General features: G+C 42.4%; 2 protein-coding genes across 2 annotated transcripts in view; both read left to right on the top strand.

Annotated features, from left to right (window-relative positions):
• Window positions 1-4,072, top strand: part of PSME4 (proteasome activator subunit 4) — a 95,619-nt gene extending 91,547 nt beyond the window's left edge. The window contains exons 44-47 of the mRNA XM_082643142.1: window positions 18-186; window positions 1,918-2,051; window positions 2,741-2,879; window positions 3,357-4,072. Of these exons, the coding sequence (XP_082499268.1) occupies window positions 18-186; window positions 1,918-2,051; window positions 2,741-2,875 (438 nt within the window). The 3' untranslated portion in view covers window positions 2,876-2,879; window positions 3,357-4,072. The remainder of the gene's footprint in view (window positions 1-17; window positions 187-1,917; window positions 2,052-2,740; window positions 2,880-3,356) is intronic.
• Window positions 4,073-13,170: 9,098 nt separating this feature from the next.
• Window positions 13,171-14,808, top strand: GPR75 (G protein-coupled receptor 75; the record flags this gene model as incomplete). Its single annotated transcript, XM_082642104.1, has 1 exon — window positions 13,171-14,808. The coding sequence occupies exon 1, from the start codon at window positions 13,186-13,188 to the stop codon at window positions 14,806-14,808; it is 1,623 nt and encodes a 540-aa protein (XP_082498230.1). The 5' UTR covers window positions 13,171-13,185.
• Between the last annotated feature and the right edge of the window lie 968 nt (window positions 14,809-15,776).

The following is a 15,776-nucleotide window of genomic DNA, read 5'->3' as shown; positions in this document are numbered from 1 at the left end:
GTGATTGTCTTCTATAGGTTCGGGAAATGGCTGCTACCACCTTAAGTGGTCTGTTACAGTGCAATTTCCTTACCATGGACAGTCCTATGCAGATTCATTTTGAGCAACTTTGCAAAACAAAACTACCGAAGAAAAGGAAACGAGACCCTGGTTTTGTAGGAGATACGAATACGATTCCTTCTGCAGGTAACAAGACTGATGGAGAACACCTTTTGGGAATTAGCCAGGCTTAACTCAACAAATATTTATTGAGTGCTTGTATGTGCCTAGGTCTATGCTAGGTACCGGGAATAGCTGACCCTGCTTTTGAGAAGCTTTGCGTGTAGAAGGCAAGACCTGGGGTGTAAAAGCTGAAATTGAGAGAGGTACAAAGGAATGTGTACACGGCTGCATACAACTATTGTAGTAAATAAGCCTGTACCCACCCACCTGAAATCTCTTTATAAAGAGAGGTATCCAGAATTATTTTGGAGGATCTAAAATATTTGCTTTTAGAATTTATAACTTATGTGTAAATGTACTAAGAGAAAAAACTAAGTAAACAAAACAAGCCTTGCTTTCATTTGGAGAGAGGAAAATCATTACTTCCCTAGGCGTTAGATAGAGGGTGAGAACACTCATTATTCTATGGGAGCTTCCACTCTAATTGAGCACGAAGGTAAACAAGAGAATGAGATCTGATGACTGTGTCATGTTTAAAGAGAAATTTAAATGTGATTGCAAAGAAGCACCCGATCTTGCCACTGTTAACTACAAATAGAAGAATAATGGAAAACATAGACTATTAGTAAGTGGGAAGCTGACTGAATTTGCAGAAAATGCTTGGAATATGAAGCTCTTAAGTGCTGATTATAGCAAGGTTTTAATTTTGTTTTTAATTTTATTGAAGTATAGTTGATTTACAGTGTTGTATTAATTTCTGTACAGCATAGTGACTCAGTTATACATATATACATTCTTTTTCATGTTCTTTCCCATTCTGGTTTGTCACAGCGTACTGAGTATAGTTCCCTGTGCTCTGTGGTAGGACCTTGCCGTTTATCCATCTTGTATTTAATAGTTTGCCTCTGCTGACCCCACACTCAGCAGGACTGACTACCCCTCCGCCCCGCAACCACAAGTCTGTTCTCTGTGTCTACCAGGGTTTTGAGTATGTCATATAGTTACCTAATAGCAATTTCCAATAAAATACCAATATATATTCTAGTTTTTTTGCTTGAAAACTGTGTTTTTAATAATTAAGTACCAAAGTAGTTTTAGGTTTTTGTTACAACCAAATGGCATTGTTTATGACTACTCCAAATTCCCTTTTTCTTAATTTCAACTCCCTATCCATGGCATTTCATGTATACACATATAATAGACTTACAAACACATACATGCACACGTCTTTATTAAAAAACAATGAGAATTTGAAAGCACTTTAATGTAACTTCTATCACTAAAAAGGAAGAATAGAGGCCCTGTAGAATACAGACACATAGCAGTTCTGTTTTGCGGAATACAGACATTCCACATTCATGGTGTGTTTACCTAATGAATTGATGCATTCTGTAGGAGGTAGTCACATCCAGAAAAGTGGGATCTAATTTTGACTGGCGATTTTTTTAGGATCAGGAATTGCACTTTCACGTATGATATGAATTGATCAGAAAAAGCCATTACTATGTTAGTTTTACCAAATACATGACACATTTCTGGACCTAAATATAATTATGCTGTCATTGAGGGACGGCTATGGGATGTTTTTAGTTTAGCCTTAAAATCATGTTTTTGATATGCATACAGAGTCATTTTTAAATGCAGAAATTCAAACATTGGAAACAACTAGCATGATCGAAAACTAATTTGTTTCACTGTAGCAAGTGCAATAGAGTCCTGTAAATATTTGCACATAAATTGCTGTTTTCTTTGCAGAGTTGGTCAAACGCCATGCCGGGGTGCTGGGACTTGGTGCGTGTGTTCTTTCTAGCCCTTACGATGTTCCCACCTGGATGCCCCAGCTCCTTATGAATCTCAGTGCACATCTGAATGATCCTCAGCCTATTGAGGTAAAATTCTCCCTTGTTAGTTTCTTTGCACAGATATTATCAGTGATATTTTGTAAGAAACCATTTATACTAATCTATATACTCTGGATCTTCTGCTTTGATAAAGCTACTACTCCTACCTCTGCCAGAGCCAAGTTACTCATCAATAATTATTAAAATCTTGCAGAGACCCTGCTGCCTGTATATTTGAGATCTTTTGGTAGCAAGGAAATTACCGTAGCTTCTGTCCCTCCGAGTCCAGTGGAAGTAAGGTATTGTCAGTGTTGTCAGAATAAATTTTATGCTTCTATTTCACTAGCATTTTATATCTAGGAAGTATCTAACTGGGAGCTAATATTAAACAGGAAAATGTGATGGTATTATTTAGTGAACACCTGTGTTCCTACATTAAACAACTTGGAAGACCAATGACTTTGTTCTTTTCACTTTGATAAATAGATGTAAGTATATATTGAAACTGTTTTAATAATGTGGTGCGAGTTCTGGTTGCTTGTCCTAAATTGCAGCTACTACTAATTCTAAAGAAGTAAGCTTGGTGGCTTTTTGAAGTAAGATTGGTTTATTGGTTTTGTAGCTCTTGGTGAAGTGTAAGATCTGAAGTCTAGAAGGATTGTTATTTAGCTAAAGGTATCCTAAATATAATCCTGGAAAGGTTAAAATAAAATGTATGTGGGTTGCCTACTCTACAGATGACTGTAAAAAAGACCTTATCCAATTTCCGAAGGACGCACCATGACAACTGGCAAGAACACAAACAGCAATTCACTGATGACCAGCTGCTTGTTCTCACCGATCTCCTCGTGTCACCCTGCTATTATGCATAGAAAGGTGAGGCAGCAAAGTTTAAAGAAGTCTGATATCCTCAAATGTCATTGGCTTGATAACTGAGAAGCGGGTATTCCTAGGTTTTTTCTTTCATGACTTTTACTATGGCCAGTGGAAGTTAAGTTCCCAGAGAATTTTATCCTTTCTTCTCTGCTTTAGGTATTACACAGAGAATTGATGTGACTGCTTTTGGGCCTTTATACATGAGTGGGCTTATGGTTAGATAAAAGAAAAGAGATCTTACTCTTAATTACCTCCTGAGTGGGGCCTGGCCATTTTTGGTTGTCGTAGGGATTCTAGGTTCTACAGTTGTGAAAACATTTCACCTGGATTCTTAAGTATTTATCATCCATTCTGTATTAAAGAGGGAGGACCCAGAAACCTTTCTACTGAGATAGGATGAATGAAGATTTCATTTTCTGGGCTCTTAGAGTTGGATGTCCTGTTGTCTAACTGAAATTTTTTTCCTCCTTGATACAGATGAGTAGTCCTCACTTCGAGCTCTTTTCATCAAAAATTCCAGATCCTCAGGTACCATCTGTGGTGGCTTTCTGCAGGTTTTAAAACCCTGCCTCTGTTGAGCTCTCATCATTTTGGTGGTTTCTGTGTTTGGTCTCATTAGTCTGCGTTCCACAGGTTCTCAGCTGCCATTTGATTTCCTAACTTGTCCAGAAGTATTTCTGGAATATTAATCATTTTTTCTTTGAGGCATCAGACAAAGCCATAATGTCTCAGACTAGAAATAATTAACCCAGTATGATCATGGCATCCAAGACCAGACAGAGTAGGAACTCATTATGAAACAGTTTACTTGGAATGGAGAAGACCCATCTGTAATAACAGATCCTGTCATTTCATTCATCTCAAATTATTTTGAATTCTTTCCAAATGGCTGTGGGTTTAGATGGTAGTAGGCCTGTGGGCCATAAATCTGAAGCCTTGAGAGCCTTGGGTCTGGAGAGCCATGAAGAGGGAAGGAAAAGAGGGCAAGTCTTGAACCCATCCAAGGACCTGATGGATTGCTCGACCAAGACACAGAAGTGAAGTCTGTGTCCACGTGTTTCCCACAGACTGGAGTTTTTGGTGCTGAATAGAAGAGCAGTTGCTGAAAAACTAGGGGTTTGGTGAATAAATTTTGATTGATATGTATGTATACAATGTGTGATTTTGCAAATAAACAGCAACAACAATAAAAACCCTGACTGGTTGATTTTTACCTGTATTCTTTGCAAATATTGTTTGACCCTCTTTGAAAACTGTTACACTTGACTAATGGAAGTCTGCTGTGTTTGTGGAAATTCTGTAATTTTTTTTCTCTTTTTAATTTTTTTTCCTTTTCCTTTTTTTTTCTTTTTGCCTGCAGAATCATTGAGACTAATAAGTCTTAATATTTATTTGACTTGTTTAATAAATGTTACATAGATGTAAAAGACTGTATAAACTGTAGAGATAGCATTGGCAAGACTTTGTACAGATGCAACCTCTTACACAACACCATTGTGTAATTAATTTGTAAAGATAAACATATAGCTCTTTATTATAGTGATTTTTTTGGCTTTTGTACCAATTGAATGCCATTTTTTTGTGTTTTTAAATTATTTTCTTTATCTTTTCATGTTACAAAAGCTGAGGTATGGGTTTTTTGAGTTTATTTATCGTTAGAATGTGTGAACTTTTATGTAACTTTTTGTGCGCATCTCTAAATGCGAACACTACATGTTTGCCTATGACCAGTTTATAGAACTCAAGGTATCTTCTAGGTTCAATTAATTCACAAGTTGGTGAATGTCATCTTGCAGCCCACCCTGTACAGTCTTCCTTAAAGGAACACTATGGTATATTTTTTAGTATCTACTTGCTGAATGACTCGATACAGACCTAAGCACAGCAGAGGTCCTGGTACAGTATTTAAGTGTCAGCATACACAGGCGTAATCCCTGTATAGTGTAGTGCCAAACTGATTATTTCAATTGTGTAACTAGTTTAAAACCCAATAAATGGATTGTTTTTAACACCTGGCTTTTGTCTTCATTACAAGGAGAAGACAGTTCTGTAGCCAGTGACCCTCATGGATTCCTTTTGCATTCATAGATCTGGATCCGTAAATTCCTGCCCTCTGACCAGAGTGAATTATCTAGATCAGACCTGTCCAGCACAATAGGTCATAGCCATGTGTGACTGTTTACATGTAAATTAAATTAAAAATTCCTCAGTCTCAATAGCCACATTTCAAGTGCTCATTAGCCACTTTTGGCTAGTGGTTACCCTGTTAAATAGGCAGGTAAATGTTTTCATCATCACAGAAAGTTCTGTTGGACAACACTGGTCTAAATGATTGATTCTCAAATTGATGGGCCTAGAATGTGAATTTTAGTTCATGCTCCCAGCTCATGATATTGATGCCTGGTCCTGAAACCACAGTTTGAGCAGTGAGGTTTTATGTTGTATTGACCACTTCAATTTTTCCTAGCTAAGCTGTATGAAAATACACTGCCATAGGCGAGGTTCCTAAAGTGGGGAATTAAAAAAATATAAGATACTGGGCACCCACTGTGTTCCTCAGTCAGAATTTCTGTGGTTGGGACTCAGGCATCAACGTCTTTTAAAAGCTTTAAAAGTCTTTTAAAAGCTCCGTAAATGCTTCAGTTGTGCAGCCAGGATTGAGAACCACTGGTGACGACTCCTAAGGTCCACTCTAGGCCTAAAAGCAGGGCACCTTAATCACATGCCCAATGTGATTCTGATACCAGGCTTAGAAGTTGCTTATTACTTTGATACCCTAACTGGTTATATTGTGAATTATTTAATTCCTAAATTTTCTATCGGTGGCCTCAAGAATGAAAAGGAGGAGGGAGAGAAAAGGGATGAATGGCCACTATTGTCTAAATTCTTAAATGGATGTTGCATTCAAAAGAATGGAGAACGGTAGCAGGAACAGTGTTAAGGGAATGCAAGTGTTAAGGGTTTGGCGGGGGTGTGTGTAGGCAGACCAGTGTTTAGAAGTCACTGCTGATTGGGCCTGGAAGACTGAGCTAAGGCAGGTTTCGGGTGGGGATGGGTGGGGATGGGTGGGGATGGGTGGGAGTGGTAGGAAGTAAGGGGAGGAGAAAGCCTGTATCTTTAATGTTGTATGAGCCAATAAATAATCTTTAGTTTCTGAATGAATCCTTTAAAAAAAAGAATTTGCAAATTGTGTTTCAAAATTTGGGAGGAAAATTTACCTACCTATTTTCTTTCTTTTTTTTTTTTTTTTTTTTTTTTTGTGGTACGCGGGCCTCTCACTGTTGTGGCCTCTCCCGTTGCAGAGCACAGGCTCCGGACGCGCAGGCTCAGCGGCCATGGCTCACGGGCCCAGCCGCGCCGCGGTATGTGGGATCTTCCCGGACCGGGGCACGAACCCGTGTCCCCTGCATCGGCAGGCGGACTCAACCACTGTGCCACCAGGGAAGCCCTACCTACCTATTTTCTTAATGTTAATGATTAGTAGTGTGGCCAGAGAGGACCAGTGAGGAATTTTGTCTTACTGGAAAAATTAACTTTCTACAGACTTTGTAATTATTTTTGCGGCCAAGGGCCATTTGTCTTGTTACTGTTTGGGGTATTCCCTCATTGTTGAACATCAAGGTTTTCAGTTTTCTCTATTACAGATCCCACTGCAGTGAACATTTTCATCCCTTCATACTTAAAACTTGTTTCTTTTATTCAGGTATTTCCTTAGGATAAATTCCAAGGAGTGAGATTTTTAGGTCATGAATCTAAGCATTTTAATGGCTCTCATGTTCTTTCCTCAAAGTGCGTGGGTCAATTTGCATTGTCAATGATAGTGTGTATTAGAATGTTGGTTTCCCTGCCAATTGATAGCCTATTCATATCTTAACATACTTAGGGTCAGCCCTGCTTGTTTATTTGTAGATTTCCACTTTGTGACTACTAAACCAGTGTTCTTTCCAATTTGACACACTGCTGGTACGTTTTGTAGACGTGATCATAGTAGCTTTCGTCTTGTTGATCGTGCTTACTAGTTCTGGAACTTTGATGGTTCCAGATTTCCTCTTCTAGCTCTCTAGAATCCTTTACAACTTGTGGAAAAAAAAATTTTTTTTGAAGTTATTTCTAAATTCTGATAGCATAGTCAACCCCTGGACTGGGTATCTACCTCATAAATTATCCAGCCCTCTTGATTTTCTCTTGATGAAAGCAGAGTGGTGGGGGTGGCTGGGAAAAATATATGCATAAATCCAATTACTTGGTACTTGTTGGTGCCGAACTGTTCTGTTTTAGAAGATAAACTATTGGCCAAAATAGGTGTTTCAATAGCAGTGTCCTAAGTACTTCACTTGAATGGAACTTTCTGGTTTTCTGGCACTCAGTGAAGGATAAGAACATTCAAATAGCACTCTGTGTTTCCAAGTGGTACCCTCTGAGAAGGTCAGAAAAGTAGTAAGATCCTAATTACCCAGGTTGGGACACTGAAGTGTAGTAAAGAGTTTAACTGTCTTTCTTTTGTCCCCAGAGTAACAAACATCCTTGGGAATGCTACTTGATAACTCTTGAGACTAAAACCCACTTTTATGAGTTCATTATTTTGGACACACTGTGCACTTTAGAATGAGAGGCTGGTAAATTTTTTGGTTTGTGTCCTTGCTTACTAAAATTAGCTGCATACATTGCACCATTGCTTTTCAAGATGATTAACATTGAACACAGCATTGAGTAACGGCGATGATTTCTTGGCTTGGTTATTTCACTTGCATGGGTAGTTTCTTTGCTCTTCGCATTTGTTTCCTAGTAGTTATGCCCTTTGCTGAGTTCCCTCAATAAATTCATTAATACTTTCAGAGAGCTGAGAGGAGAAAAAATAAGGTTATGGTTGGTTTGACTTAAAGTCTGTTGCAATGATTTGATTTACAGATTCTGTGTCTCAGAGTACCAAACTGGACGACAACGCCAGTTTAAGAGAAAAAGTATTAGCTACAGCGTAGAGAGGAGCTAGGAAGGCGGACTCGGAAGCGCCAGGAATGGGGAGAGGTGGGCGGCGGGTCGACCAGAAGCCTGGGAAGCCCCCAGATCCCGCCAAGACGGACGTGAAGCCTGGCCACGCCTCGCTGTCCACGGTCTCCACCCTCTAAGGGCCAAGGCCCCCGTGGGTCGCGCTGTGTCCGTCGGTGCCCCCACCTTTGCCCTCCTCTCCACCCAGTCCGCTCCCCCTCTTCCTCGGTATGTCAGCTCGTAACAGCCTCGGGGAGCCGCCACTACCCGAGCGGCAAAACGGCGCGCCTGAGACCTCGAGCGGCGCGGAGGACGGAGGTCGGGGCGACGGGAGCGGTCGGGCCCCGGGGCAACGGGAGGCCCGCGAGTCGTCGAGGGCGCAGGGGCAGGCGGGGCGCCGAGCCGGAGTGTCCGGCGTGGGGGTGGGGGGCGGCGCCCTCGGCGTCTCCGTGACTGCGCCTCCACGCCCCGGCTTGCCGCGGCTCCCGGGATGCGCGGAGGCGGCAGCGATGGCGATGATGCCTCTAGCCCTGCATCCTCCCGGGCGGCGGGCGGAGCTGGGGTCCGGGCTGCGATATGGAGGAGGAGGGGCGGCGCTGCGGCCACCGGGCAGGTGAGAGACCACGGGCCCCTGGAGGAGGACGACCCCGCGGGGACCGGAAGGGCCGGGCCCCGAGAAGCCGCCGGGTGAGCTAGGAGGCGGCCGCACAGGTCCAGGCCCGGCCGCCGTGCACCTGCGCTCCTGGCGCGGCCTGTGGGGAAACCATTTCGCTCCTGTCCTGCCGGTTCCCCGGCTCTGCCGGGGCCCGTGGAACCCCTCCCCCGCCGCCCATGCCCTGCCTGAGCCCTCCCCACCTCACCAGCCCTCTGCTGCATCTTTTACAAGCTTCCCTGGACCGACCTAGGCCCTCCTTACCATAACCTTCCCCAGCCAGGGGAGCCCCTACCCATCTCAAGTCCCTGGTCTGGGTCGCTGTGCCCTCCCAGGAGTCTCCCACAACATCCTCACACTGGGGGTGCTCCCCAGCCTCCCCTCTCCCTCATCCACTGACAGACCCGACCCTATCAGCTGCTCTGGGCTTCAAAAGGTAGTTCCACTGGGGAGAAAGAGCATGGCCTCAGTTAAATCTGGCTTGAATCTTAGTGACCTTGGACAAGTCATCTAACTTCCCTCATGTTTTCCTGATCAGTACAAATACAGTGGGAATAATAATAATAATAGTACAGAACCTTGTTTTCTTGTGAGAGTTGGTTAGACTGAAAATGCCTGCCCTCGAGGAACTGAGGATATAATGAGAAAACAAGAGTTGGAAGAATCCAGGTCATGAGCTGACTTGTAAAAGCTCATATAAAATGTTTTAATATGTACTAAAATACTAAGACAGCACACTAGATTATCAAGAGGCTCTTCACACACATCCTAATGAGAAATCATTGCTGTACAATTTTCACTTACTATTTCTTGCTTACTTTAGGCTCTCTCCTTCTTAGTTGTAATATGATGCATATGATATGAATTCATTCCTTCTTATTGTGCTTAATATGTTTTCTTCTTAAGACTGGTGTTCCAACTTAAAATTTCTCTGATTTTATTACTTCAATTACATCTTCCAGAACTTGTTTATGGTCCCAGAGATAAAGAGTAACTTGTATGCTTGCATTGAAAAGAATGTTGGTAACCTGTATTTAATATTTAGGAGTAAGTAGTAAATAGGTATTCTTTACCTCCCCTCTCCCCCAAATAAGTGAGTTTTATGGTTCTGCTATCATAGCTTTTCCCCAAATTGTCATCTCAGCCTTCTCTTTCTTAAAGTCTCAGAAGTTAGTCCTAAGACCTGGGTTTACTTTCCCTCCATTTCCTTACTGCTTCTGAAGTTTCTCTGCCCAAACCTTTACTTCTGTTCTGTCTTCTGCTTTTTCTCCCTTTTCTCTTCCCAGCCTCTGATTCCTTCCTTTTTTTTCTAATTATCCCAAATCAGAATGATTTATAGTTACTTTATACCAGAACCATAATTTTTCAACCTTGCCAAAAAGGTACATGGAAATATATGTGTGTGCGTGTGTGTGTGTGTCTATTCAAATTTGGGGCTCCAGGAACTTTGAGTTGGGAAGGGATTGCAATACCTACTTCGTAGGATTATAATGAGAATGAAATAAAGTTTGATAACCTATGTAAAGCTTCTAGTAGAAGTGCCTGGCATATAATAACCACTCAGTAAATTATAGCTGCTGTAACTGTCTTCTGACCTGGGACTCCCTGCCTTGATTGCTTTGCTATTCTGTTTGGCTTGGTGGTGGAGTGCTGCCTTTAGAGAGTAAGTGCTTAGGTTCAAATCCGTACTGTACCCCTTTAAGATAGGTGCTCTCTCTCTGAGTCAGTTTCCTCATCTGTAAAATAGAGATAAGTTATACTATCTCAGGGTTGTTTTGACGATTCAATATATTAATAGTGTGGAGCACTGAGAGCAGTGCCTGGCACATCACAAGCACTTAGTAAAGTGAACATACTAATGATAATGATGATCATTATCATTATATATATAATATATGTAATATATTATATATACTATATATAATATATATAGTATATATAGTATATATATAATATATAACATAATCATTATAATTATATATAATATAAAGATAATGATCTTTATATTCCTGACCCAGAATTCTACTTTATTTTTTAATGTATACTTTAATTTTTAATGTATTGAAAACATTTAAGTTTATTGAAGCAATTATAATTGGAGAGAAAATGAAAGCTTCCCCTCAACTCCTCCAAATCCTTTTTTTTTCCTTCTGCCTCTTATCCTTGACTAATGTTGGTGCCTCATCATTCCATTTTCCCCTTTCCAAATTTCTCTCAGCCTGGGGTCTTCATAACTTCCATCATCCGCTTCTTTTTTATTACCCACTTACTTGATATTTTTCTTAGCATCCTAATTCCAGACTCTTCATCATTTTAATTTCCCCAAGCCAAATTTCTGCTTCTCTCTTCGGGGTCAGGGGAGTTTGCTATAAACAGTAGTATCACCTTTCTGCTCTTCTTGCTTCCACAAATTGGATTTTCTCTTCTATTTCTTTTTTCATCAGTTAACCCCAATCCTCCAATTAACAATTAAAAAATTAACAGTAAAAGGTTTTATTTTTTCACTACACAGGTATCAAAAAGGGTTCAGAAACAGGCACATACTCTTTTAAGTGAAAATAATAAGCTATCCATTATTATTATTTTTTAATTCTAATCATCAAGAAACAAAAGGTCAGGATTAATTTTTCTATCTCTTTTATATAAGGAAAGTACAGAAAAGTTGGTCCTACTTCCCAGTGGAGAAATTCATTGTATTGTTATAATCTGCACTTTTGACCTTTGAGAATGTAGAAGAGGTTATCTTCTTCCTTCATGAAGGACACTAGTTAGTTTTATGGATCTCCCCAGGACTGAAATTTGTCTGATACTCACTGGCACAGCTGTACCTATTATTGAATGCTGGGTGACTTCTGTATTGGGTGGTCCATAGCTCCTGCTTGGAGGCCCCAGTAATCCTCACTAACCAGGCCCCTTCCTCTGTACCCCATGATTCAGCAACTAAAGGGTTAACCCTAGGACAGCTGGAGGCCTCTGGGACTCAGCTTGAGCTGGTGGTTAACTATTCTGAACATCACCCCTGGACCTCCCCTATACCACTGGTTATTCCTAAAATACTGGATTAAAGCAAGTTATTTTTGGTTGCCAAGAGCATTGCACCAGTCTCCAAGGAACAACTTAAGCTGTACCACTGGAAGCATCTTTGGGAGCGGGATGGGCACCAGGCCACACAGGACTTTGGGATTTGGGACAACAGAACATTGTGTGGGTGTATTTTAAATCACATTGCAAAATGGAAAAAAAATGTTAAGAAAGTAAAGGACCAAGAAAAAAAGTTGTTCTTTAAAAGTAGAGGCTGTGTCTTGGGCTTCCCTGGTGGCGCAGTGGTTGAGAGTCCGCCTGCCGATGCAGGGGACACGGGTTCATGCCCCAGTCCGGGAAGATCCCACATGCCGCGGAGCGGCTGGGCCCGTGAGCCATGGCCGCTGGGCCTGCGCGTCTGGAGCCTGTGCTCCGCAACAGGAGAGGCCACAGCAGTGAGAGGCCCGCAAAAAAAAAAAAGTAGAGGCTGTGTCTTATTCATCTTTGTACCCACAGTACCTACCGTAAAGCTGGAGGGGAGTATGCACACGGTAGATATAAACTGGGTGAATGCATGCATGAATGGGTGCATGCCTCCTGCTTCTTCACGAGGATATTCCTGCTGAGATAATGATAACTCACATTTATATAGAGTTTGCAAAGTGTAAATCTCAAATATAATTCTGACACCCTTCATTACTTCCACTTCTTCCCTCTCAAATATAGTCCTACACAAAGTTTTTTTCCAAAGGAGAGTGAGGAGTTGACCAAGAAATCACAAATAGGGAGAAGAAAATATAAATAACGGAAAATAAAGGATTCCTAGGAAAAGAAGTCGGATTTGTTAGTGATGTGTGGGAGTTAGGTAAAAGGCCACAGTATACACTTCAAAAGTAGCCTCTTGCCTATGCGTCAAGCACAGCACGTGCTGTTTCTTGCCTCAGTCCTTCTGCTGCAAAGACCTACTCCCCTTCTCCCAGCCTGTCTGTCCCCCACTCCCTGCCCCTCGCCTTTCACCCAACTAGCTCCTCCTTATCGAGAGCTGCTTCAGCCTCTCTCAGCCTCCACCCCGGGCTGGATTATGTCCCCCTTCTCTTCCTCCCACAGTGTGCTGCCATCAGCTGATTTGCCACATTTGGCTGCAATTACATAGGTTGATCTCCAACTAGATTGTGATCTCTTTCGTGGAGAGATCATGTTCTCGTGTCTTCAGTGTCTGGCACTGCAGAGTTTCCGAAGGTAACATCTGCACACACATCCTTCAATCACAATCTCAAGGGTGAGGCCCAGGAATCTGTTTTTTGTTTAACCCACTCTCCAGATGATGCTTAAACTAGTTTGGAAACCACTGTGTCATAAAACCTGAAATCAGCTGGATGAATGTATTCTGAGGTCTTTGTGTCTTTCCTGTGTGGGGCTTTGCAAGGAGAAATGCTTTCTAGGCACTGGGTCAGAGCTGAAAAAGTCTAGTGCTTTTGTAAAAGATCATGAGGTCACTCTTCTTTCTCCATTAATTCCTTTCTGTTTCTGGATATGCATTTTTGTGCGCAGGCTTTTCTGCCTTGGGCCTCTTTTGTCAAATATCGCTCATCTGTGAGTTGAGGCCCTGACTCCCTTCACACAGAAGGAAGTCATCTCTCTCTGAAGATGAACTCAACGGACCTCCCTCAGGATGCTCCCAACACTACCCTGCTACATGTGCCTCACGCCCAGGGAGAAAACAGCACTGCTCTCCAGGAGGACCTCCAGGACCTCATCCACACGGCCACCTTGGTGAGCTGTACCTTTCTGCTCGCAATCATCTTCTGCCTGGGCTCTTATGGCAACTTCATTGTCTTCTTGTCCTTCTTTGATCCGGCCTTCAGGAAATTCAGAACCAACTTTGATTTCATGGTCCTGAACCTGTCCTTCTGTGACCTCTTCATTTGTGGCGTGACGGCCCCCATGTTCACCTTTGTGTTGTTCTTCAGTTCAGCCAGCAGCATACCGGATGCTTTCTGTTTCACCTTCCACCTCACCAGCTCCGGCTTCATCATCATGTCCCTCAAGACAGTGGCGGTGATTGCCCTGCACCGGCTCCGCATGGTGTTGGGGAAGCAGCCGAACCGCACGGCCTCCTTTCTCTGCACCTTGCTCCTCACTCTGCTCCTCTGGGCAACCAGTTTCACCCTCGCCACCTTGGCCACCCTGAAAACCAGCAAGTCCCACCTCTGCCTTCCCATGTCCAGTCTGATTGCCCGAGAAGGGAAAGCCATCCTGTCTCTCTATGTGGTCGACTTCACCTTTTGTGTTGCTGTGGTCTCTGTGTCTTACATCATGATTGCTCAGACCCTGCGGAAAAATGCTCAAGTCAGAAAGTGCCCCCCTGTGATCACAGTTGATGCTTCCAGACCACAGCCTTTCATGGGGGCCCCTGTGAAGGGAGGTGGAGATCCCATCCAGTGTACTGTGCCAGCTCTGTACAGGAACCAGAACTACAACAAACTGCAGCACGTTCAGACCCACGGATACACCAAGAGTCCCAACCAGCTGCCAACCCCTGCGGCCAGCAGGCTCCAGCTGGTGTCGGCTGTCAATCTCTCCACAGCTAAGGATTCCAAGGCGGTGGTCACCTGTGTGATCATTGTGCTGTCGGTCCTGGTGTGCTGCCTTCCACTGGGAATCTCCTTGGTGCAGGTGGTTCTGTCCAGCAATGGGAGCTTCATCCTTTACCAGTTTGAACTGTTTGGTTTTACGCTTGTATTTTTCAAGTCAGGATTAAACCCTTTTATATATTCTCGGAACAGTGCAGGGCTGAGGAGGAAAGTGCTGTGGTGTCTGCAGTACATAGGCCTGGGTTTTTTCTGCTGCAAACAGAAGACTCGACTTCGAGCCATGGGAAAGGGAAACCTCGAAGTCAACAGAAACAAATCCTCCCATCATGAAACAAACTCTGCCTACATGTTGTCTCCAAAGCCCCAGAAGAAATTTGTGGACCAGGCCTGTGGCCCAAGTCATTCGAAGGAAAGTGTGGTTAGTCCCAAGATGTCTGCTGGACATCAACATTATGGTCAGAGCAGCTCAACCCCCATCAACACTCGGATTGAGCCGTACTACAGTATCTATAACAGCAGCCCATCCCAGGAAGAGAGCATCCCACATAACTTACAGCCAGTAAATTCTTTTGGATTTGCCAATTCATATATTGCCATGCATTATCACACCACTAATGATTTAATGCAAGAGTATGATAGCACTTCAGCCAAGCAGATTCCAGTCCCCTCTGTTTAGAGTCATGGAGGCTAGAGAATCTTACGTAAATGTTTTTGTTTCTGATACTAATTGATTTTTTAAAATTCTGTGAGACCAGAGGTACATCAAAACTTAAAGACCTAGACAGTTGACACTAATGACTTCCTTTTGTCTGAAGTATTAGCATCTATTGGTTTGCTTTGCAGTTTCTTGACATTTTAAGAGTTGATGTAAAAGTTTATTATTTTACACCTGACCTGTGCTCCAATCTTTTGTACTAAACTTTTAAATAGATGCCAGGGAATGATCATGCTACTGTATTAAAGTAGGGAATGAACTGATTATGGTCATTTGAGTCAATGTTATGGTTTTTGAAGTAAGTATGAGCTGGAATTTTTAAAGAATGTGAAGGTACCATCTTTACTGAGGCATTATTTTTATTAACTGAATTATAAATTTTGACTCTTTGAAGTGTTGAATTGGGATCAATATACTTTTTCTGGTTGCAGGCTTACTGGAATAAATAATACATTGTTAAAGCAGAAAATCAGAAATGTATTATCTATAACTATTTTTACCAAAAATACCCAAGCATTAGTTACTTTCTTTTCATAAGACAGCCAACTAAGAATAGGGTATTAAGATTATTACCATTTCTAATTATAGACATTATTATTTTGTGTCAGCTGAGCAGCTGTATAGTTCTTTTTTTTTTTTTTTTTCTTTTTTTGCGGTATGCGGGCCTCTCACTGTTGTGGCCTCTCCCGTTGCGGAGCACAGGCTCCGGATGCGCAGGCCCAGCGGCCATGGCTCACGGGCCCAGCCGCTCCGCGGCATATGGGATCCTCCCAGACCGGGGCACGAACCCGTATCCCCTGCATCGGCAGGCGGACTCTCAACGACTGCGCCACCAGGGAGGCCCTGTATAGTTCTTTTAAAAAGAAGTCTGTTTTTTCTTGCTAAAAATGAATTATTCTATTTCAGAATGATCTTACCCAAGAAACCTA

This window comes from Mesoplodon mirus, assembly GCF_964341445.2.
Source record: "Mesoplodon mirus genome assembly, chromosome: 14".
Lineage (NCBI taxonomy): Eukaryota > Metazoa > Chordata > Mammalia > Artiodactyla > Ziphiidae > Mesoplodon > Mesoplodon mirus.
The sequence above is the reverse complement of the archived record's forward strand: the minus strand, read 5'-3'. Positions and strand labels throughout refer to the sequence as shown.